Raw genomic sequence first — 23,697 nt, forward strand, 5'->3', positions numbered from 1 at the left:
ATGTGCATAAAACTTTATTCTTGTTCTTCATCAAATACGCCCATACTTTACTTGAATAATCATCAATAAAAGTAACAAAATAGTACATACCTCCCAAAGAAGCTACTCTGATAGATCCTACATCTCACTATGAATATAGTCCAGAATTTCTTTTGTATTATGAATTATTGAACCAAACTTTATACTTGTTTACTTGCCTAGAATACAATATTCACAAAATTCTAATTTGTAAGAATTTGTATCTTTTAGTAAGCTTTGTTTCACCAAAGTCTGCAAAAACTTTTTCACCAGCATGTCCTAAACGCATATGCCATAACTTGGTTGCCTTTGAATCTACATCCTTTTTCAGAAATTATTGATGTTGATCCAATAATTGTACTCCTTTAGAAATAGAGCAAGTTATTTTTTCTTGTACCTTTCATCATTATTAGTGCATCAACTATTACCTTTAAAAATTCATCTACCAGAGTAATTGTAAGCCCTTTAGATTTTAGGATCTTTAATGAGATTTTTCTTCAAGCTTGATACGTAGACTTGGATTGAGCCATCATGATTCTTTAATTGAATTGAATCTATTCCCATGGTTTTACAGGCAATGATTATAAAAACAACTCCACCATCTAGCTTATTGAAGCTAGAAAACTAGCCCTTATTAAGACACATATGATAAGTATAACATGAATCTAAAATCCACTTATCTAAGTAACACGTCCACTTCATGCTGACCAAATTGAAATTTGACCCCTCAGCATCGTGCTCAACAACACATGTATTAGAAATAGCCTTGCCCTTATCATTCTTTTGTAGTTTAGGACAATTCGTTTTCTAATGTCCTTTCTCTCGACAAAAAGCACATTCATCTTTGTAGGTCGTCCTTTAGACTTGCCTCTTTTTCCAGGTTTACGGCTGTATAAACGAGTTCCTACTGTCAATGCTTCTGCGACTATATCTCTATCATTTTTTTTTGTCTTTGTTTCTAGTTTCACATTTATACAAATGACTGCATATAACATCAAATGTGACTTTATCCTTCCCATGAAGCAAAATGATGGTGAGATAATTATATTCATTAAGAAGATAATTTAACAGTAACAATGCCTTATCTTCATCCCCAAAAGTCTCATCCAATTTCAATTAATTATCTAATATTTTATTAAATGAGTTCACATGATCATTTATCGACATGCCATGTGTATACGTGAACCTATAGAGTTTCTTCTTCAAATAAAGTATATTTTCAAGGCTTTTCGTCATGCACTTATCCTTCAACGTCTTCTATAATTTCTTTTCTGATGTCTGTTTCATCACGAATTACTTTTAATTTTTAGCCAGACACAAGCGAATGGTGCTACATGACTGTCTGTTGATTTTTTTTCTACTCATTATCATCCATCTTGTTGGGTTTTTCTTCAAAAGCAAGCTCTAACTCTTGCTAACATAAGACATCCAACACCTGATATTGCCACATAAGTTATTGGTACTATTGAATTTCTTCAATTCAAACTTCACATTAGTCACAGTAGTCCTCGCTGACGAATATGATAAGGATGTTCTTTGCCATCCTTTTGAATCACTTAACCAAACACTAGTTTCTTTGTGTCTATTTGTATAGATAATGTACTAGGAAAGTTCCCAGGAAAGACTGGAGGGGTTACAATGATTCCACTTAAAATCCAAACTCCTTAGACTCTTATCGTCTTGTTGACAGAACTTTTCTAGACATGCACTTATCCACACAACTACATTGCAATCTCTTGATACACCCAAGTACAAACCATTAGCTCCACCATATTTGTGAGCAGTACTGTATTTGTGAACAGTACCATATATCCCGAGTATGAATCATTGGCTCTAATACCAATTGATGTAGAATAGTGGGTTGGGCAATTGTCTATATTACAGTGATTGCAATTTGTAAATAAAAAATAAATGTTATGATATATGAATGCAAAGAAAAGATGACACAATAATTTATATGGTTCGGCTTAATACCTACATCCATGAGTATTAAAGGATAATTTTTCTAGCAAATGAGAGTTACAAAATTGGGAACTATTGTCAAAACCCAATAACCCAATACATCCAAATAAATGCTCTCTCAACACTCTCGAAGAGCTTACTTATACTGCTCTCAATTCTCTTGAAATTAAGCTCACTATTCTAGGATGATTGAACTTTCATGAGATGAAGCCTATTTATAGTGTTTAGGCTTCAACAAATTGTTAATTTTATAATGGCCATAATGGGCATTGTGGCCGAACAACAGAATTGGTTAGCAACCAATTCTGCACTTGCTAAATTCTTTAATGCTTACCAACCGCACTAGTTCATGCTTTTAATTATTTATTCAACGCACAACTTTAACACTATTGGCACTTGATCATTATGCTTAGAAAACCCCGTCTTTTTTATATTTATAGTTTAATCACTACAATAAAATTACATTTAACGACATGTACAAGACTAGTTAAATAAAATCCCAATTCATTTTGTTTTTTTTTCCTAAATATTAAAATCTCGTTGAACAACATATCTTAAATATCGTTTCAGAATGTACACTTATAATTATAATTCTTTTAATTATTTGTTTAAAGGATTTCAACTCAAAAACCATTTTTTCATTGTTATTTAATTTTCACAAAATTGGAGAGAGAAAAAACCTTCACTAGGTTAGCACAATATTTTAAAAATCTTTGTCACTCAACTCATTTTTGTTGAGTTAATACTCAATAAACCAATTGGACCGATAGTGAGTCGAAAAGAAATATAATAAGAAAGAAGGTTAATTGAAAATTTAATGATATAAATCCACAAAAATAATAATATATATTTTGCGGCTCAGTGAGTGGATGTAATTATATATATTAAAATAATAATAATAATATAGTGTACTAGTGCTTATGCAGAATTATGTGACATAACTCCACATTGAATGTCATACATCAGCAAACATGGAATTCATACATACATACATCACAAACTGCACCAAATAGTACCCAGGGGAAACAACTCTCAATACTCGCTGGGATCATCATTGCAATAGTTGAACAGGGGAAAAATCTCTCCATACCCGGCGGAATTTAGCTACATCGCTCTGATAGAGTAACCTAACTCTCAATACTTTAGATGTATAAAATGGAAGCACTCTCAACATTTGTGCTTTATATAGCCACCGAGTTGAGCAAGATGACAAGGTAATTGATTAAGTCGATTGGTGACTAAATTAATGAAGAAAATAGGTGAAGCAGGCAGCTGAAATGATGAAGCATACAGCTGGCTGTTGCTTTTAAAGATTGCCATGTTTGGCTTTTTTTTTCTTTTTTCCTCCAAGCGGTGCATGATAATTCCTCCCAACTTCTAAAATTCCTCCAAGCAGTACATACCTGACTGAAATAAATACGGATGATGTGTTCTCATCTGTTCCTCACACTCCCAAGTGGCTTCCTCTGTAGTGTGACCTTTCCACATCATTTTAACCAATGAGATCGTCTTATTACGTAACACATGTTGTTTCCGATCAAGTATCTAAATGGGTTCCACTTCGTAAGTCAAATCTGTCGTCATATGAACAGGTTCTGCATCTAAGACATGAGAAGGGTCAGGAAAATACTTCCGTAGCATCGAAACATGAAAAACGTCATGGACTCGTGATAACTCTGGAGGTAAAGCCAAACGGCAAGCAACCAGACCAACGTGCTGAATAATCTCATATGGGCCTATGTAACGAGGGCTCAACTTTCCACGTTTCCCAAATCGAAGTATGCCCTTCCAAGGAGAAATCCGTAAGAAAACTTTATCACCCACTGCAAACTCAAGTGGTCTCTGACGCTTATCTACGTAACTCTTCTGTCTGTTCTGTGCTGCTTTCAACTTTTCTTTGATGACATTAATTTTCTCATTAGTACTCTGGACAATTTCTGGCCCTAACAATTGTCTTTCCCCGACTTCATCCTAACAAATTAGAGTCCTGCATTTCCTTCCGTATAAAGCCTCAAATGGTGCCATCTGAATACTAGACTGATAGTTATTATTATAAGCAAACTCCATCAAAGGTAGGTATGTATCCCAATTACCTCGAAACTGCATGACACATGCTCGGAGCATATCTTCCAAAATCTGAATAACCTTCTATGATTGCCCGTCTGTTTGTGGATGAAAAGTTGTACTAAAATTTAATTTAGTACCCATAGCCTGTGTAATACCTGTGAATGTAAAATGGCATGAGGCGGTGAAAGAGTTTATAAGCAAAGGAATATGTTGGAAACAGAGGAAAAACACATGCACGTGCAAAGCAGAGAGAGAGAAGCTGCCAACTTACCCGATCTTGACCCGCCGGATCCGACCCGACCCGCGACTTTAACCCGGACGGATTTCACGTTTCCGACCACCGTTTTGGCCGAGCTTGGTACCGATCTGAAGCTTAGAAGCCGACCGTCGTTCCCCTGCCATCCTCACTGCCGAAAACGAACCGGAACGCCGGCGATCGAAGCTTGAAACCCGCGACTGCTTCACTTTACTCCGCCGAGATTTTCGTCGGTTTTGAGTGACACCACCGGTTGGATTTTGTTCCTCATGACTCCCTCTTCCATTTCCGACCATTCATAGGCACCGAGAGTCGTCGTTTTGCTGCCGGTCGATTGTTGGAACTCACGGCTGTCGAGCTAGATTCCGGCGTCGTTGCCGCGCGTTGGAGCTCACCGCCGGTACCATTGAACTCAGCGTGATTGGCACTTTAAGATTTGAGCTTCCTGGCCAGCGTTGACCAAATTCCGGTGACCGTTGACCGGCAAGGGCATTTTGGTAATTTCACACTATGAGGGCAATTTTATCATTTCTGAGCCTGTGGATATTTTAGTAATGCATAGAATTGTGAATTGGGTGTAATTACGATTTCGAGGATAATTCGGTGATTTATGATTTCGGAGCATGTTAATGATTTACGGACTCAAGGGCATTTTAGTAATTTTATCGTCACGGGAGTTGTTAATTATGGATAAATGTTCGTTTCGAGTTATTGCATATATTTAGTCGGAATTCCGATTTACGGAGAATAATTATGTCGTTTCCTTGATTTAGGAGGATCCGCGAGCGAGAACCGGTCCGCGGACGTAGACGATAACCGACTGTGAACACCGTCACTGTGAGTGGAATATACGAAACTTATTTTTAGAGTTAATTATGATAGTAAAGCATGGTTGCGGAATAAGTATTTTTAAATGTGCTGATTTAATGATTTCTCGAAATGGATTTTATTCACTTGTTGATATTATATGAAAATGTTTGGTTAATAATTTTGCGTATCGATTTTGAATAAAGTGTGATATTATTTGAAAGTTAAGAAAAGTGGATTCAAATGTGGTATGATTTAAAATGTGGTAAAGAGGTATGTGAATATGAGTACAGTGATATAGATGAGGGGTAATAAGGGAGGCCCGCCAAACTGAGGGGTAATAAGGGAGGCCCGCCAAACTGAGGGGTAATAAGGGAGGTGCGCGCTCTGATTATAAGGAGGCCTTTGGGGCCCGTCTGAGTACACACAGAGGCTTTGGGCCGTGTGCTTGGGCGCTTTTGTCCTTTGGGGACTAGATTATGCATGCAGAGATATGATGAGATATGATTTTCAGATTTGTGAAATCGATATGATTTGGTGATATGATTTCTATGGTTGGTAATCTGATTTAAATATTTAATGATTTATTTCTGATTTCTCACTTATGGTTTAATGAAACCGTGTTTGGATATGCTTATTTCTTTTAAAGTAAAGATTAATTTTCAAACCTACTATCCACTCACTGATCTCACTGAGTTTTAAACTCACCCCGTTTTTATTATATTTTCCCCCCTCACCAGGAGGTTGCAGGTACACCAGACCGACCCAGCGACTGTATATATTTTGAGTCTTGGCCACGTGATGGTGCTAGAGTATATAAATGTTTTTGTTGGGACATCTTGGTCATCTTGTTCTTTTGGGGTTGTATATTATATAACTCAGTATTTTTGGTTGAGTATGTTGAGCACTGGAGTTTGTTGTATATTCATATTTGTACTTTGGGAGTGTTATATATATAAAGGAGACTCTGTCGAATTTTCAGCAGATTCTTTACGTATAATATTATTTTTAAGTCTGTTTTGATGTAACTAGATAGACTCGCCTGGGGGGGTTTCGGGGCGGGTCGTTTCAGTTGGTATCAGAGCATGGTTTTAGATTCTGTAGACTTTACTGTCTTAATCATAATAAGTTTTATCTTTATTAAAGTCAGAGTTTATCTCTTGTAGGCACCATCATGCTTCGTCGTAGTAGTAGACGTGGCCGTGGCCGTGGTCGTACTAGGCCAATAGCTGGGTTGACTTCTGGTAGTGTACCTGCGGGGGAACGTGAACCCGCGAATGAGGGGATAGTTGAATCCTCTACGCATGGAATTGCACAACAGACACCGGGGGATGCCCCGAATATTGAGCAGTCATTTGATAGGCTGGCTCAAATCATGACTACAGTTGTGCAAAATCAGACTCAAGCACATGTCGGTAATGCAAATACTATTGAGCGAGTGAGGAGTTTAGGGGCGAAGAGTTTTAATGGTTTCGGAGAACCACCTGAGGCTGAGTCATGGTTTGTTAAGTTAGAGCGTATTTTTGATGTGATGAAGTGTCCAGAAGATGATAGATTATCCTTCGCCACTTTCCTGCTCGAGGATAGAGCTTACCATTGGTGGCAGACAGTGGAGAGACGATATCAGGGACATGCTGCGATTACTTGGGTTATTTTCCGCAAGGAATTCTACGATCATTATTTTCCTGTTGTATATCAGGATATTAAACGGAGTGAATTCTTTCGGTTGGTTCAGGGATCTCTGACAGTTGAGGAGTATGAGAAGAAATTTTTAGATCTCTCTAGATTTGCTACATCTGTAGTCGGTGATGAGAGAGAGAGATGCAGACGGTTTGAGGATGGCCTCCGATTTGAGATTCGTACCACCGTGACTGCATCACGATATACTGAGTTTGGGGAGGTAGTTGAGGCAGCCAGGAGAGTAGAGCACAGTATTGCAGAGGGACGTAGATTTCATGCACTGAAGCAAAAGCGTAGCCAGAGCTGGGCAGAGGGTGACTCTAGTAGTAGGCCGCCCAAGAGAGGGGGTATTCCTACGAGTTATTCTGATAGTATGCAAAGGAGTCAGGGTACAGGCTTCAGAGGGGACTCGAGACAAGCTGTTAGTCATAGTTCTGTACAACCATTGGTAGGGAGTAATACCAGGACTCAGGGACAGTACGACCGCAGTAGCGGGGGATATCGTGATGATCGTTCTAGGAGTTTCCAGCTAACTTCTTGCCCTTCATGTGGCAGGAATCATCAGGGCCAATGTCGTGTTGGAGACAGAGTTTGTTATTTATGTGGTCAGCCTGGACACATCAGGAGATTTTGCCCTACTTTATCTCAGGGTGATAGCTCTACAGGAGGGACAGCCTCACGGTACCGGCCTTACTCTGGCCAGATTCAGGGTCAGAGAGGAGTGCAGACAGGAGGTTCTACATCTACCTTTAGGGGTCAGACGACTGCTTCAGGTCAGAGAGGTCAGTCTGGTCGACCTCATACTCAGGCTCGAGTTTTTGCTTTGACGCAGCAGGAGGCACGTGCTGCACCCGAAGTTATTATGGGTATATTATCTATCCTTGGCCGCGAGGCTCATATTCTTATTGATCCTGGATCCACACACTCTTTTGTTTCTCGTACTTTTGCTATGCATATAGGGCGAGAGCCCGAACTGCTAGATTGCGAATTAGTTGTTCGTACACCTACCGGAGAGTCAGTACTTGCTCAGAGTGTGTATCGAGATTGTATGATTGGAATGGGTGAACATGAATTTGAGGCGAATTTGATTTCCTTAGAGATTTATGACTTTGATGCTATTTTGGGTATGGATTGGCTTGAATCTCATTATGCTACGGTGGATTGTTTCAAAAAGGATGTTGTGTTTAAAAAGCCAGGGAAAGCTGAGGTGAAATTTTGTGGGGAGCGCAGAGTTCTACCCTCATGTGTTATATCTGCTATTAGTGCAAGACGGTTGTTAAGAAAAGGATGCTCAGCTTATTTAGCTCATGTGATAGATACAGAAGCTCGAGAATTGAGATTGGAGGATATTACAGTAGTTAAAGAATTTCCAGATGTTTTTCCAAATGAACTTCCTGGAATGCCACCTAACAGAGAAGTTGAGTTTTCTATTGACTTAGTCCCTGGAACATCTCCAATATCTATGGCACCGTACCGAATGGCTCCAGCAGAATTGAAGGAACTGAAGGTTCAATTGCAAGAGTTGGTAGAGAAAGGGTTTATTAGACCTAGTGTGTCCCTGTGGGGAGCTCCAGTCTTATTTGTTAAGAAAAAGGATGGGACTTTTAGACTCTGCATCGACTATAGGCAGTTGAATAAAGTTACGGTACGCAATAAGTATCCACTTCCGCGTATTGATGACTTGTTTGATCAACTCCAAGGGGCAAAAGTATTTTCTAAGATTGATTTGCGCTCGGGTTACCATCAGCTTAGAATTAAAGATGTTGACGTTCCTACAACAGCATTCAGAACCCGTTATGGGCACTATGAGTTCTTAGTGATGCCATTTGGATTGACAAATGCCCCAGCTGCTTTTATGGACCTGATGAACAGGGTATTTAGCCTATACCTAGATCGGTTTGTGATTGTATTCATTGATGATATTTTGGTGTATTCCCGAAACGAGAAGGAGCATGCAGAGCATTTGTGGATTGTTTTACAGACTTTGAGACAGAAGCAGTTGTATGCCAAGTTCAGCAAATGTGAGTTTTGGTTGGACAGAGTCGTATTTTTGGGCCATGTGATATCAGCTGAAGGTATTTATGTTGATCCTCAAAAGATTGAAGCAGTTGTGAAATGGGAACGGCCTACAAATGTCACAGAGGTTCGGAGTTTTCTTGGGTTAGCTGGTTATTATCGTAGATTTGTGGAAGGATTCTCCAAGATTGCTATTCCTATGACACGATTAACCAGAAAGAATGCTAAGTTCCAGTGGGATGATGACTGTGAAAAAAGTTTTCAAGAACTTAAGACATGTTTGACCTCAGCACCAGTTCTTACACTTCCATCTGGTAATGAAGGATTTATGGTTTACAGTGATGCCTCTAGGCAGGGATTGGGTTGTGTATTGATGCAGCATGGGAAAGTGGTGGCTTATGCCTCTAGACAACTTAAGAAGCATGAACAAAACTATCCAACACATGATTTAGAACTAGCAGCAGTGGTGTTTGCACTCAAGATATGGCGGCATTACTTATATGGAGCAACATGTCAGATTTTTACCGATCATAAGAGCTTGAAGTATTTGTTTACTCAGAAGGAGTTGAATTTGAGACAGAGGAGATGGATCGAACTGATTAAGGACTACGATTGCACTATCGATTATCATCCAGGCAAAGCAAATGTGGTGGCTGATGCACTAAGTAGAAAGTCTTCCAGCTCTATCGCTCACTTGCGAGTGAAATATGTACCTCTGTTGATCGAGTTGAGATCTTTGGAAGTCGAGTTGAATACTGACAATCGTGGAGCTTTGATAGCTAACTTCCGCGTTAGGCCGACTTTGATTGACAAAGTTCACCATATGCAAGCTCAGGACCCACAGTTAATGAAGTTAAAAGAGGATGTGCAGAAAGGTTTACGAACCGATTTTATGGTGAGAGAGGATGGAGTTGTATTCATGGGTAATAGACTCTGTGTACCTGATATTAAAGATTTGAAAAAAGAGATTATGGAAGAAGCTCACTGTTCAGCCTATGCGATGCATCCTGGTAGTACGAAGATGTACCGTACCTTGAGAGATCATTATTGGTGGCAGGGCATGAAGAGAGAGATAGCAGAATTTGTTTCTCGATGTTTGGTCTGTCAACAGATTAAAGCTGAACACCAGAGGCCTGCAGGGTGCTCTCAGCCGCTTCCTATTCCAGAGTGGAAGTGGGAGCACATCACTATGGATTTTGTGGCGGGACTTCCACATACTCAGAAAGGACATGATGGTGTTTGGGTGGTTGTAGATCGACTTACAAAATCTGCTCATTTCTTACATTTCAAGACCACTTATTCGATGGACAAGTTGGGAAGTATTTATGTGGCTGAAATAGTTCGACTTCACGGAGTACCTGTGTCCATAGTCTCAGATAGAGATTCCCGGTTTACTTCTAAATTCTGGACTAGCTTGCAAAATGCTTTAGGCACCAAGTTGAACTTCAGTACAGCTTTTCATCCACAGACTGATGGACAGTCAGAGCGAACTATTCAAACTCTAGAGGATATGTTGCGAGCTTGTGTTATGGAATTTAAAGGAAATTGGGACAATTATTTACCTCTGATGGAGTTTGCTTACAACAACAGTTATCAAGCTAGTATTGAGATGGCACCATATGAGGCTTTGTATGATAGAAAATGCAGGACTCCAGTATGTTGGGATGAGGTTGGTGAGCGGAGGTTATTCGGTCCAGAACTAGTCCAGGATACGAACGAGAAGATACAATTGATTCGGGATAGATTAAAGGTGGCTCAAGATAGACAGAAAAGTTATGCAGACAAACGTAGGCGGGAACTTGAATTCGAAGTTGGTGATAGAGTTTTCATACGGATATCTCCTTGGAAAGGGGTGCTTCGATTTGGGAAACGTGGGAAGTTAAGTCCACGTTATATTGGGCCGTATGAGATCGTGGAGCGTATTGGTCCGTTGGCATACCGATTAGCTCTACCACCCGAGTTATCCAGAATCCACGATGTGTTTCATGTTTCGATGCTCCGGAAGTACATATATGATCCGAGTCATGTGTTGTCGAAGCAACCAATTCAGTTGAAGGAAGATTTGACTTACGAAGAGGAACCGGTGGAGATACTGGAAGAGAAACACCAAGTTCTACGTTCTAAGACCATCCCTCTAGTAAAAGTGCGATGGAGGAATCATACAAAGGAAGAGGCTACCTGGGAGCGCGAGGACTTAGTGCGAGCTCAATATCCCTATCTTTTCTTATCAGGTACGTAAATTTCGAGGACGAAATTTTTATAAGGGGGGAGGATTGTAATACCTGTGAATGTAAAATGGCATGAGGCGGTGAAAGAGTTTATAAGCAAAGGAATATGTTGGAAACAGAGGAAAAACACATGCACGTGCAAAGCAGAGAGAGAGAAGCTGCCAACTTACCCGATCTTGACCCGCCGGATCCGACCCGACCCGCGACTTTAACCCGGACGGATTTCACGTTTCCGACCACCGTTTTGGCCGAGCTTGGTACCGATCTGAAGCTTAGAAGCCGACCGTCGTTCCCCTGCCATCCTCACTGCCGAAAACGAACCGGAACGCCGGCGATCGAAGCTTGAAACCCGCGACTGCTTCACTTTACTCCGCCGAGATTTTCGTCGGTTTTGAGTGACACCACCGGTTGGATTTTGTTCCTCATGACTCCCTCTTCCATTTCCGACCATTCATAGGCACCGAGAGTCGTCGTTTTGCTGCCGGTCGATTGTTGGAACTCACGGCTGTCGAGCTAGATTCCGGCGTCGTTGCCGCGCGTTGGAGCTCACCGCCGGTACCATTGAACTCAGCGTGATTGGCACTTTAAGATTTGAGCTTCCTGGCCAGCGTTGACCAAATTCCGGTGACCGTTGACCGGCAAGGGCATTTTGGTAATTTCACACTATGAGGGCAATTTTGTCATTTCTGAGCCTGTGGATATTTTAGTAATGCATAGAATTGTGAATTGGGTGTAATTACGATTTCGAGGATAATTCGGTGATTTATGATTTCGGAGCATGTTAATGATTTACGGACTCAAGGGCATTTTAGTAATTTTATCGTCACGGGAGTTGTTAATTATGGATAAATGTTCGTTTCGAGTTATTGCATATATTTAGTCGGAATTCCGATTTACGGAGAATAATTATGTCGTTTCCTTGATTTAGGAGGATCCGCGAGCGAGAACCGGTCCGCGGACGTAGACGATAACCGACTGTGAACACCGTCACTGTGAGTGGAATATACGAAACTTATTTTTAGAGTTAATTATGATAGTAAAGCATGGTTGCGGAATAAGTATTTTTAAATGTGCTGATTTAATGATTTCTCGAAATGGATTTTATTCACTTGTTGATATTATATGAAAATGTTTGGTTAATAATTTTGCGTATCGATTTTGAATAAAGTGTGATATTATTTGAAAGTTAAGAAAAGTGGATTCAAATGTGGTATGATTTAAAATGTGGTAAAGAGGTATGTGAATATGAGTACAGTGATATAGATGAGGGGTAATAAGGGAGGCCCGCCAAACTGAGGGGTAATAAGGGAGGTGCGCGCTCTGATTATAAGGAGGCCTTTGGGGCCCGTCTGAGTACACACAGAGGCTTTGGGCCGTGTGCTTGGGCGCTTTTGTCCTTTGGGGACTAGATTATGCATGCAGAGATATGATGAGATATGATTTTCAGATTTGTGAAATCGATATGATTTGGTGATATGATTTCTATGGTTGGTAATCTGATTTAAATATTTAATGATTTATTTCTGATTTCTCACTTATGGTTTAATGAAACCGTGTTTGGATATGCTTATTTCTTTTAAAGTAAAGATTAATTTTCAAACCTACTATCCACTCACTGATCTCACTGAGTTTTAAACTCACCCCGTTTTTATTATATTTTCCCCCCTCACCAGGAGGTTGCAGGTACACCAGACCGACCCAGCGACTGTATATATTTTGAGTCTTGGCCACGTGATGGTGCTAGAGTATATAAATGTTTTTGTTGGGACATCTTGGTCATCTTGTTCTTTTGGGGTTGTATATTATATAACTCAGTATTTTTGGTTGAGTATGTTGAGCACTGGAGTTTGTTGTATATTCATATTTGTACTTTGGGAGTGTTATATATATAAAGGAGACTCTGTCGAATTTTCAGCAGATTCTTTACGTATAATATTATTTTTAAGTCTGTTTTGATGTAACTAGATAGACTCGCCTGGGGGGTTTCGGGGCGGGTCGTTTCAGGGATGCTGTAGGGATGGCCAAAACCTGGAAGTAAACCGTGGGTCTCTATCTGAAACAATAGACACAGGAGCTCCATACAAACATACTATTTCTCTTACATATAAATTCGTCATTCTATCATAAAAGTACGTGCTCTTGTAAAGCAGAAAGTGAGCAGACTTTGTGAGACAATCAACAATTACCCATACACTATTATAGCCACTGCTAGTATGACAAAGTCCTATTACAAAATCCACGGTGACGTGTTCCCATTTCCACTCAAGAATAGATAATGGTTGAGATTCTCCTGCAGGTCTCTGATGTTCTACCTTAACTTGCTGACAAGTTAAACAACGTGCTAAAAATTCTACTATTTCTTTCTTCATCCCTTGGTACCAATAATGCTCCCTCAAAATATGATACATCTTCGTGCTACCTGGATGCATAGCATATGCTGAACTATATGCTTCTTCTAAAATATGGTTCTTCAAATCTAAATTATTCGGCACATAGAGCCTACTACCTATAACTAAAGTACCATAATCTCTTAGTGAAAAGTCGGTCCACAATTTGTTCTTCACATCTTCTTTTATTTCAATTAATTTTGGGTCTTGATCCTGCATCTCTCGAATCAGATCAATCAAAATAGGCATAACCTAAAAGTGCTCGATTCTGACTCACTGCCAAGTCTGTACCCAAAGACCTCAAATCAAACTCGAAGACTTCTGACTGAGAGTATCAGCTACCACATTCGCCTTGCCTAGATGGTAATCAATAGTACAATCATAATCTGCAATCAACTCAACCCATCTATATTGTCTTAGATTTAATTTCTTCTGTGTGTATAAGTATTTCAGGCTTTTGTAGTCTATATAAATCTCACAAGTAGCTCTATATAAATAATGTTTCCAGGTCTTTAATGCAAATACCACTGCTGCAAGCTCCAAATCATGTGTCGGATAATTCAGTTCGTTTTGCTTGAGCTGTTAGGAAGCATAAGCAATTACCTTTCCATACTGCATCAATACACAACCTAGTCCCTATCTGGATGTATCACTGTAAACTACAAATCCTTCGGTACCTGATGGAAGTGTAAGAATTGGAGCTGAAGTCAATCTTTTCTTGAGTTCTTGAAAACTCTGCTCACAATCATCTGTCCACTCAAATTTCACTTTCTTCCTTGTCAGATTCGTTAGAGGTAAAGCTATCTTGGAAAAACTCTCAACAAATCTGCGGTAATAACTTGCCAAGCCAAGAAAACTTATAACATCATATACACTGGTCGGACTCTCCCAATTCACTACATCTTCTATTTTCTGGGGATCCACATAAATACCATCAGCGGAAATCACATGGCCCAAGAATGTAACTCTGTCTAACTAGAATTGACATTTTCTGAATTTAGCATAAGGCCACCAATGTCTCAAGGTTTGTAAAGCAATCCTCAAGTGTTCTGCATGTTCCTCTTTGCTGTGTGAATATATCAGGATGTCATCAATAAATACAATAACAAACTGGTCCAAATAAAGATGAAACACCTTGTTCATGAGATCCATAAATGTTGCGGGAGCATTAGTTAACCCAAATGGCATCACTAAAAACTCATAATGTCCATAAAAGGTCCTGAATATGGTTTTGGGTACATCAGCATCTCTAATCTTTAATTGATGATAACCCGAACGTAAATCTATCTTCGAGAAAATTGTTGCACCCTGTAACTGATCAAACAGATCATCAATTCGAGGAAGCGGATATTTGTTACGAATAGTGGCTTTATTTAACTGCCTGTAATCTATGCACAATCTCATAGTTCCGTCCTTCTTCACAAATAACATCGGTGCTCCCCACGGAGATACGCTAGGTCTGATGAAACCCTTATCGACTAATTCTTGTAACTGTACTTTCAACTCTCGTAACTCTAATGGAGCCATCATGTATGGGGTCATAGATATAGAGGTTGTGCCTTGAACCAAATCAATAGTAAATTTTACATCTCTATTAGGTGGCAAACCAGAAAGGTCATCAGGAAACACATCCGAAAATTCTTTCACCATAGGAATATCTTCTAGTTTCACATCACTGCCTCGGCTATCAATAACATAAGCCAAATAAGCAAAACAACCTTTTCTAAGTAATCGTCTAGCATAAATAGCAAATATCACAGAAGAAGGTAGGATTCGTCGTTCTCTACAAAAAATGATATCAAATTCTCTAGATTTCCTGAAAGTTACTTCTTTCCGAAAATAGTCCATTATAACACGATGATTTGCTAACCAATCCATACCCAACATAACTATTAGGTGGCAAACCAGAAAGGTCATCAGGAAACACATCCGAAAATTCTTTCACCATAGGAATATCTTCTAGTTTCACATCACTGCCTCGGCTATCAATAACATGAGCCAAATAAGCAAAACAACCTTTTCTAAGTAATCGTCTAGCATAAATAGCAAATATCACAGAAGAAGGTAGGATCCGTCGTTCTCCACAAAAAATGATATCAAATTCTCTAGATTTCCTGAAAGTTACTTCTTTCCGAAAATAGTCCACTATAGCACGATGATTTGCTAACCAATCCATACCCAACATAACATCAAAATCATAAATGTCTAACATAATCAGGTCTGCTACCATATCTTTATTACCCACTTTTACCGCACAATCTCGAAATACATTCTCAGCTAATAAAGAATTACCAACCGGTGTAGCCACTACTAAAGTATAATCTAATGGTCTTATCTCTCTATCCGCATGCATGGCAAATGTGCGAGAAATAAAAGAATGTGTAGAGCCCGGATCAATTAAAATATATGCCTCACGGCAAAAAATAGTCAAAATATCTGTCACAATATCAGGTGTGGCATGGGCCTCCTGCTGGGTCAGAGCAAATACACGTGCCTGGGTATGTGATCTGCTTGGCTGGCTCCTCTGACGACTACCACTAATCTTTCCTGCATTAGACTGGGACCTGCTAGAAAATGTATGTCCTCCTCTTTAAAAACCTCCCCGCCCTTGAAATTGACTACTGCCACTATGAGGGTAGCGAGGGTCTCGACCTGGCAAAAACCTGCTGCTCGACGTCAAGTTTGGACAATCCTTCTTCAAGTGTCCCGGCTGTCCACATTGGAAGCAACATAACGAACCACTCAAACACTGTCCCCTATGAAGTTTCCCACAAACATTACACCGCAGATAATTGCCTCTGCCTACATTGGGACTCTGTTGAACACTATCATGACTACTAGAAGGTCTCTTCCCTCCGAGAAACTCTGGTCGTCGGTTGTACTACTGACTAGTTTAGAAATCTCTATGCTCTACTTCTCTTTTTTTAGTTCTGCTACTAGGTTCACTGATTGGCCAGGTCGGGCCCCGCTTGTGCTGTTGCGGCTCAGCCCTTTGTGCTTCTCTACGACTCCTCTTGATTCTCGTAGCGACTCTAACTAGGGTGACAAAATCTGTACATTCTGTTCCGATTACTATCGTTCTTATGTCTTCTCGAATACCCCATTCAAACCGCCTACATTTCTCTCTCTCATTCGGTACAGTGAATTGGGCAAATCCCAATAACTCAGAAAATTTACGCTTGTACTCTTCTACTGTCATAGATCCCTATACAAGTCATAAACTCATTCATCATGTCTTGCTAATAAACAATGGGAAAGAATTTATCAGTGAACTCTCTCTGAAAATCTGCCCAAGTAACAGCTCTATGTCCCTCATATCGTCGTAATACAGACATCCACCAGTGATACGCATTACCCTCTAGTAGAAACTCAGTGAAGGATAATATTTCTTCATCAGTACATCTCATCACATTAAAAATCCTCCGCAGTCTTATTAACCATGACTCTGAACTCACTGAATCAGTTGTGCCCACAAAAGTCGTAGCCCCCAAATCACGAGCACGCTCAATGAGTTATTTGTTCAACCTTGTAACTTTTTCTTCATCTGTAATTTTTTTTCCTATTTTCTCAATGTAGTTCTTTAACTTCACACACTCAATCATTCACTCCCATGTACATGACAGCTTCTGATATTAATTGTCACGTCAACTTAATTGCAAACTTCAAATACACTTTTATATATGTACCATCATCTTATTGAATTCAAATTGTACATGTCATTAATTATACAATTTTGCTTGATCTCAATTATTGATAAAACATACGCTGACAGCAGCAACAAAAGCCCTAATGGTAAAAATCGGAAATGCACGCTTTGGTGGAAATGTGGAATCAAAATATTTGTTTGGACTTTGGACGACAATAATACTAATAAGGTAAAGAATTATAATAACTATAGAACCTAATTTAAAAAAAAAAAATAGCTACTTAATTGAGTTACTCAGCAATTTCTCTTCTTATTATATCAATATATAAAAAAATAGTTCTTTAATTGAGTTGGTCAGTTGTTTCTCTTCTTATTATACAGTGAAAAGTTCGAATCTCCCTAAAATTTCTCATTGTGAGTGTAATTTTTTATTTAAAAAAATCGATTTCATTATATACCTTTCCATTTCAATGATACTAGCTGTGTCTGTTCTTTAAAATATTGTACTTAAATATCAGTCCCTTTGGCGACAATGCAATTGATACAGTTGCCAGCTGAGGTTAATGCATAAGCATACATCATATTAGATATGCTACAAAACTTTATTATGTGATTAATCCATACCAAAAAATTATCTGAAAACTTACAGGAACTAGAACCCCCTAGTTTGAAGTATGATGCAAAATAATAGATGAAAAAACTGCCATTGCTATCTGCTACAGGAATTTGACCCTTAATTACTTTTTCAACGTACAAAATGAATGAGGAGGTATTCAACATAGTGTACCTGCAGATGCATTTAGATAACAAGTTAGTATCGAGCTAAATAATTGAAACTTGCTTGAATTTGATTCATTATTCTCATATCAAAGAAGAATCACTTTATAAATTTTTCCTTGGTTTGGCAAGAATTATCCAATTAAGGAGGAAAAAAAAAAAAAAGAAGAGAGAAGAATCACTTACCTTCCAAATGAACATGTAAAAGGAAAGTGTTGATGCATTACTGGAGAGATCAACAGTTTTAGCTCGAAGCCACAGAATGAAAGCAAGTATGCTGTGGCAAATTACCTGCAAGGGGGCAAAAAAGGGGTCTTCATATGTAACTGAATCAAATTAAAGCACAAGTATATCCAAGATTAAATATCTTACAAAATGATGCAATTCTTACAGTGACAAGCTTGCTTAGTGGAAAAGATGAAGAAGCTCCAACTAATATAGCAGCTCCATAGGCAGTTAACATCATAGAAACACAAAGCCAAAATACCTTTTAAGAAAGAAAACAATATTTCTTAATCAGTTCTTATATTGGGCTACTCGCCAAATATTAAAATAAATGATGGAAATGAAATATTACTAATTGGAAATTCTCAATTTCCTCTTAATGTTTTTCATTTTCCCCTACCACTCACTATCTTAACAGACAATTTCTTTGTAGTTAACCTTTTCCTAGCTTACTCACTCTTTCTCTCCCTACAATGACACTGAGTGTTTGGATGTCAAATTTCCTGTCGCCATCGACATCAGGTACATCCTTTAAAGAGATTAAAACAAGTAAATTAGTAATATCGATTACGTACATATCTGCTGCTAATTAGGAAAATAAACTAGACTTACTTTTTTTTTTTCCTATGAGCATTCAATTTGTTAATTACCTTTAGAAGACCATTTGCAAAGGATAATACGCACATGAAAGCGGTTGCAAATACCAATGGTTTTGTAATTACTACAGGTCTTGCAAGCATGTATTTCTGTGTGTCAAAGTGGTCATTAGAAAACACTGAAAAAAATTTACGAAGGAAAGAAGAAACAAGTAGAGGGATAACCAATCACATAGCATAAGGGGACACAATTATTTAACGCCGTTTATCCAAATTGAAATATGTCGAGAAATTCACAGTAAAAGATATCACAAGAGTGCAAACACCAAAAACTCAATCCTACTCATCGGTATCCTACCAAAATTAACCCCATTGTTTTCATCAATCTCCTCTCATCTCTATATTGGACACACCTTGTGTGTGACCCCGCTCACATCTCTTTCTCTCATACCCTAAAATTAATATATCATATTTAATGTTTCCTTGCCTGCCTAGAACTCCAATTTAAACAAGGTAAATTCTGAATGAAACTACTTACTTCTTAGCAATCCTCTTATTTCCTAACAATTTAAAATGTACCATTTGGAATTAAATATTTGACCACTTGTTTCCACTGAAAGAGGTCAAAACGATTGGATTATCAATTTGGAGGTACATGAAAGCTTATAATCATCTTCTCTAGATCATTATTAAAAAAATTCCCAATTATCAAATATGAAGAATTTGTGTAATACACACACATACCTGGATGTGAATGAAGAATAGCAATTGATATACAAGGCCCATCAAAATCATCATGGAGAACGGCGCAAGAAATGGATGTCCTTTCCATCTTAGAAAGGGAAGCTGCAAGATTGAGGACCAACAAGTAACTGAATTTTGATCAAATAACAAGTATAAGTCAAGAAATTAAAAACAAATATATTAAAAAGCAAAATGCTATCAATTTGGGCAGTTTACTTGGATGGAATAAGCGCTTCCAAGTAGGAACCATATGATGAGGGCCAAAAGAAGTGGTGGAGATCGAAACATGACTCCCATAGTCAGACTCTGAAAATTGAGAAATTCGTGGTAACAAAATTTTTGACGGCATCTTCTATTGATAATAAATACAGATTCGTAAAGAAAGACAGACGTTTTTTTTTTTTTAATTAAATAAACATTAGTTCTCAATCGAATCAACCCCAAGATCTTGATTAGCAACTTAAAGACTCAATTATGAACTCTATACACGAATTTATCGAGAACTTGTGCGTGCGTAAGTGATGGCAACAAAAGGCAGCTTCCTGACCCGTTTCGAAGAGTATGCGAAACAGACGACAAGCTGTCTTCACAAGTTTGACATGGCAGATAAATATGAAACTATCAAATGACATTGTCGGTCGTTTTAGTTTTGAGATAATTTTGAACTGTCATTTTTTCAACTCAAACTAATAAAATAAGGGACGTCCACTTTCACATTCTAAATTGAAAAGTCAAAAGTAAAAATGTTTAGCCACCCAATAACATCTAGAGGTGTCTGTTATGTTGGCAGTTGCTTACTGTCAATGAAGATATTAAAGCAATTGCGATTCCAGTTCCCCTTGAGAAATCACCAGAAGCAAGTGGGAGATCAGGCTTGTTAACCTTTAACAATGTTAAGTAAAATTATTAGCAAAAACAGCCAAAAAGAAAAAAAAGTTGCGAAGCTTGAAAGCATATAATCTATAAAAATTATTAGGATCTTCTACTAAGTTTTTAAAGATATTGTGTTATGTGTCATATCGCAATAGTGTATAGATAAAATTTAATTATTTTATTTTTTTAATATATTTACCACCAATCGTGAACTTATGCTAAGGAGAAGTTCATATTGAGAGAGGATTTTAACCCGAAAATTAAACCAATTTAATACGGTTTTTGAAGAATTTATGCCATCTGTTTTCATTAAGGTTCCGTTTTCAATCTATATATACCCTTACCTTGTCTATTTCAACATCATAGAGCTGGTTTAAGGTCACCACATAAATGTTCATTAGTACCGCGGGCACCAAGGCCTGAAATATCAAGAAGAATTATTAGTGTCACGAAACATTTAGTCATTACTATTACTTCGTTTGTCACTTAAATTTACCTTCAATATTCCCATGAAAAATGTGGGAGTCAAATCAGCAAGATTTTGTATTGGAAGAAAGGAAACCGACGTTATCGCTATGACCTGACGAACAGCAAAAATAGGGGAAAAAGGAAATACTCATGATATATGACAATTTATAGAAACCTCATGTTATTACAAATATACATGTTGTTAATTAAGAAGAATATTGCGGCTAAAATAGCGACTCACAGTTCCAGTCCATGTATAGGGACGAGTTAGACGGTAGAATGAAATAAGATTCCTGAAGAAAACATCTCGAAAGCTTGTCGAATAATTATTATATATGTGTTTTGGTTCATAACCATCTTGTAATGTGAGAAAACAACGATACTTGTTGAACTGTTTACAGTTTCTGCTGCTTATATCCTCCCTGTTTCTAACATTGTTGGTTATATTAATTGAACTTTGAGGGCATTTGATAGAGTATTTTTTGCATGGACTTCTATTTGTCACGCAATGGATCTGTGTTGAAGGCAATTGAAGCGTTTTAATGCAACCTGAAATGGCCAAAAAGATACAAATTTATCCGATAGTAAAATGTAAGTAATATTGGCTATCTGTCAACCATGGATATTATATAATGACGAGGATCTTAAATTGTATTTATGAAGTTTCATAATCCTGCCCAAGTCAAAGTTGATTGTAGAATCTCCCTCTCTCATTGAAAATGCTATGCAAAAACAAAGCTCAATCTTTGTCAATCTTTTCAAAGATTAATTCTCAATCAACAAAATAATTGACCGACTGTTTCTAGTATTCCTTAGAAAATTAATATTTTTCACATATTCTCTTTGTGAATGATAAAAACTAATAAAAGAAGAATCATGGGGAAAGGAGACTTACCAGCTTGATGTAAAGGATGATATTTTGAACAGGAGCTTGAACGCGATATCATGTGAAGCATCATTCTCTACCTCTGCTTAGCCAGCTCTCTTATGCAATGACAATGAGTTTAACAAAAATCAACATAAAAAACTCGATGTTTAATTTGTATGATATTGCTCATTAGTTAATGATCGAGCTTTAATAACAACTAGAAAAGAATATTGTGCATACAAAATATTGTGTACATCAAAACTTCCGTCCAAATGGAGAGAAAATGACAAGACAGAAGATGCAGTTTAGGACGCAAAAGCCAATGAAGCAACTATTTACTATTAATACCACGTACTGTACCACAAAAGCAATCTATTGAAGTCATCGTGATACTTGTCTTTTAAAGAGATTAAATTTTCTTCATTGCCGGCACAGATCTTTAGAAACAACGTTAATTAATGGAAAATGTTATAACAATCCGAGTATATGTAGTAAATGATTATTGAGTTTCTATCCAAAGTTTATTAAGATTTAAATCAAAACATGGGCCCTGATCCACATTTATGCTTAATATGTCGCATTGCATTTCACGCTTATCTTTAACAAATGAAAGTACACGGAGAAGGCGAAAGAAAAGGAGATTGTTGTTGTGACACGAACAATATTCAAAAGAAAAAACAAAAATAAACGCGGGCAATTATTCAATCAAGGCATGCTATTTTATATATTTCTGTAGAAATGGAAAACATATGAAGGTGATAGTTAACGCCAGCTAGTTCTGGTAACGACCATCCACAATCATGTCAAAAAATTAACCATTTTATTCTTTAATTAAAAAAATTAATTAATTGTAGTATCTAGGGTTAGATTATTTCCTTTGGAATTTAGATTCGTGAGTCACTGACTCACTGGCTGGCCTTCCAGTCACAAGCAAAACAAAAGCAGAAGAAAGGCATATGGTCAAAAGTCAAAACTGTGCACTCGGTACCGTTTTTGGTCATATAATGCTGTGTTCTTACACAATTACCCACGTTTATTAAAAAATCATCTTCCTTACTCTATTGTTCAATGATATTAATGAAATTTAAATAAAAAATTGAAGCAATTTTATTCTTTTTAAATATAAAAATGATATAATATCGCATTTGTTTGAAAGTGATCAGTATAATATAGGCATTATATCTAATTTATAGATATTTAGAGAAATAGTGGGGAAAAAAAATAAAAAGAGGAGACCATTACAATTGTATTGGCACCCTTTGTAATTCAGAATCACTCGATGGTAATTTTCAGTCGTTTGTCACATTGTCTTCCTTTTTCGTCTAGGCCGAAGTTGTTGGGCTCTTAGAAAGATTAATAAGGGAATTACAGTATTACCTTTCATGGGCCACGCAAGCTTAAATATAATATGCGATTCAGACCAAAAAAAAAAACAAACGTTGACACTTACAAGTTACAACGATCAAGTCGAAAGATCCTGAGAAATTATCAACCATCGTCAATTTTCGAAACTACCGAATTTTTACAATAAAATTTATAGATTGTATAATCTTTCTATTTAAAAATCTTTAGAAAATGACCATTTTTCTTTTAAATTATAATCTACCAACGGGCGGAGAATTATTACCGTTTTATAAATTTGGGTGTATAATTTTGTGATGTTAAAATGCTGAATGTCAAAATTACCCTCATAACATCATCAAAAATTAATAATTGTTAATAATAAAGCAAAAAAAAAAGAAATCGTACAATTTGTACACAAGGGTGGGATTATGAGTTTATTTATATTTACCTTTTTTAAAATAAATAAATTACATTTGTAAAAGCTTTAGGCTTGATACCGAGTTGAAGTTGTAGAATTCAGAAAATGTTATTATTATTTTGTAAAGTTATTAGACAATATTTTAGAATCTTGAAGGGGGAGAGTGTTGATTTCCCCCTATAGAAATCAATATATACCATTTATCTCCATCTAATTTTCATAATATCCAAAAACCCTCTTAGTATGAAAAACTTAAAGAAAAAGAGAGGTAAAAGGGTCATGTATATGATAATTTATCTTCGAAATATAAAATATAT

General features: G+C 37.5%; 2 protein-coding genes across 2 annotated transcripts; one reads left to right on the plus strand and one right to left on the minus strand.

The window, feature by feature from the left end:
• The first annotated feature begins 4,280 nt into the window (after positions 1-4,280).
• On the plus strand, positions 4,281-7,617 carry LOC112096963. Its single transcript, XM_024181213.1, has 4 exons — positions 4,281-4,800; positions 5,077-5,140; positions 6,277-7,302; positions 7,346-7,617. Exons 3-4 carry the CDS (start codon positions 6,285-6,287, stop codon positions 7,615-7,617), a joined length of 1,290 nt encoding a protein of 429 aa, XP_024036981.1. The 5' UTR covers positions 4,281-4,800; positions 5,077-5,140; positions 6,277-6,284.
• Positions 7,618-17,812: 10,195 nt separating this feature from the next.
• LOC18035810 (coumarin 8-geranyltransferase 1b, chloroplastic) lies at positions 17,813-21,709 on the minus strand. The gene is made up of 12 exons (XM_024181214.1): positions 21,646-21,709; positions 20,992-21,299; positions 20,779-20,862; positions 20,627-20,701; positions 20,208-20,291; positions 19,626-19,715; positions 19,410-19,511; positions 18,720-18,815; positions 18,527-18,598; positions 18,236-18,331; positions 18,031-18,135; positions 17,813-17,854 (listed from the first exon to the last, which is right to left on the minus strand). Exons 1-12 carry the CDS (start codon positions 21,707-21,709, stop codon positions 17,813-17,815), a joined length of 1,218 nt encoding a protein of 405 aa, XP_024036982.1.
• Positions 21,710-23,697: the final 1,988 nt, after the last annotated feature.

The sequence above is a fragment of the Citrus clementina genome, unplaced genomic scaffold (genome assembly GCF_000493195.1).
Source record: "Citrus clementina cultivar Clemenules unplaced genomic scaffold, Citrus_clementina_v1.0 scaffold_7, whole genome shotgun sequence".
Lineage (NCBI taxonomy): Eukaryota > Viridiplantae > Streptophyta > Magnoliopsida > Sapindales > Rutaceae > Citrus > Citrus x clementina.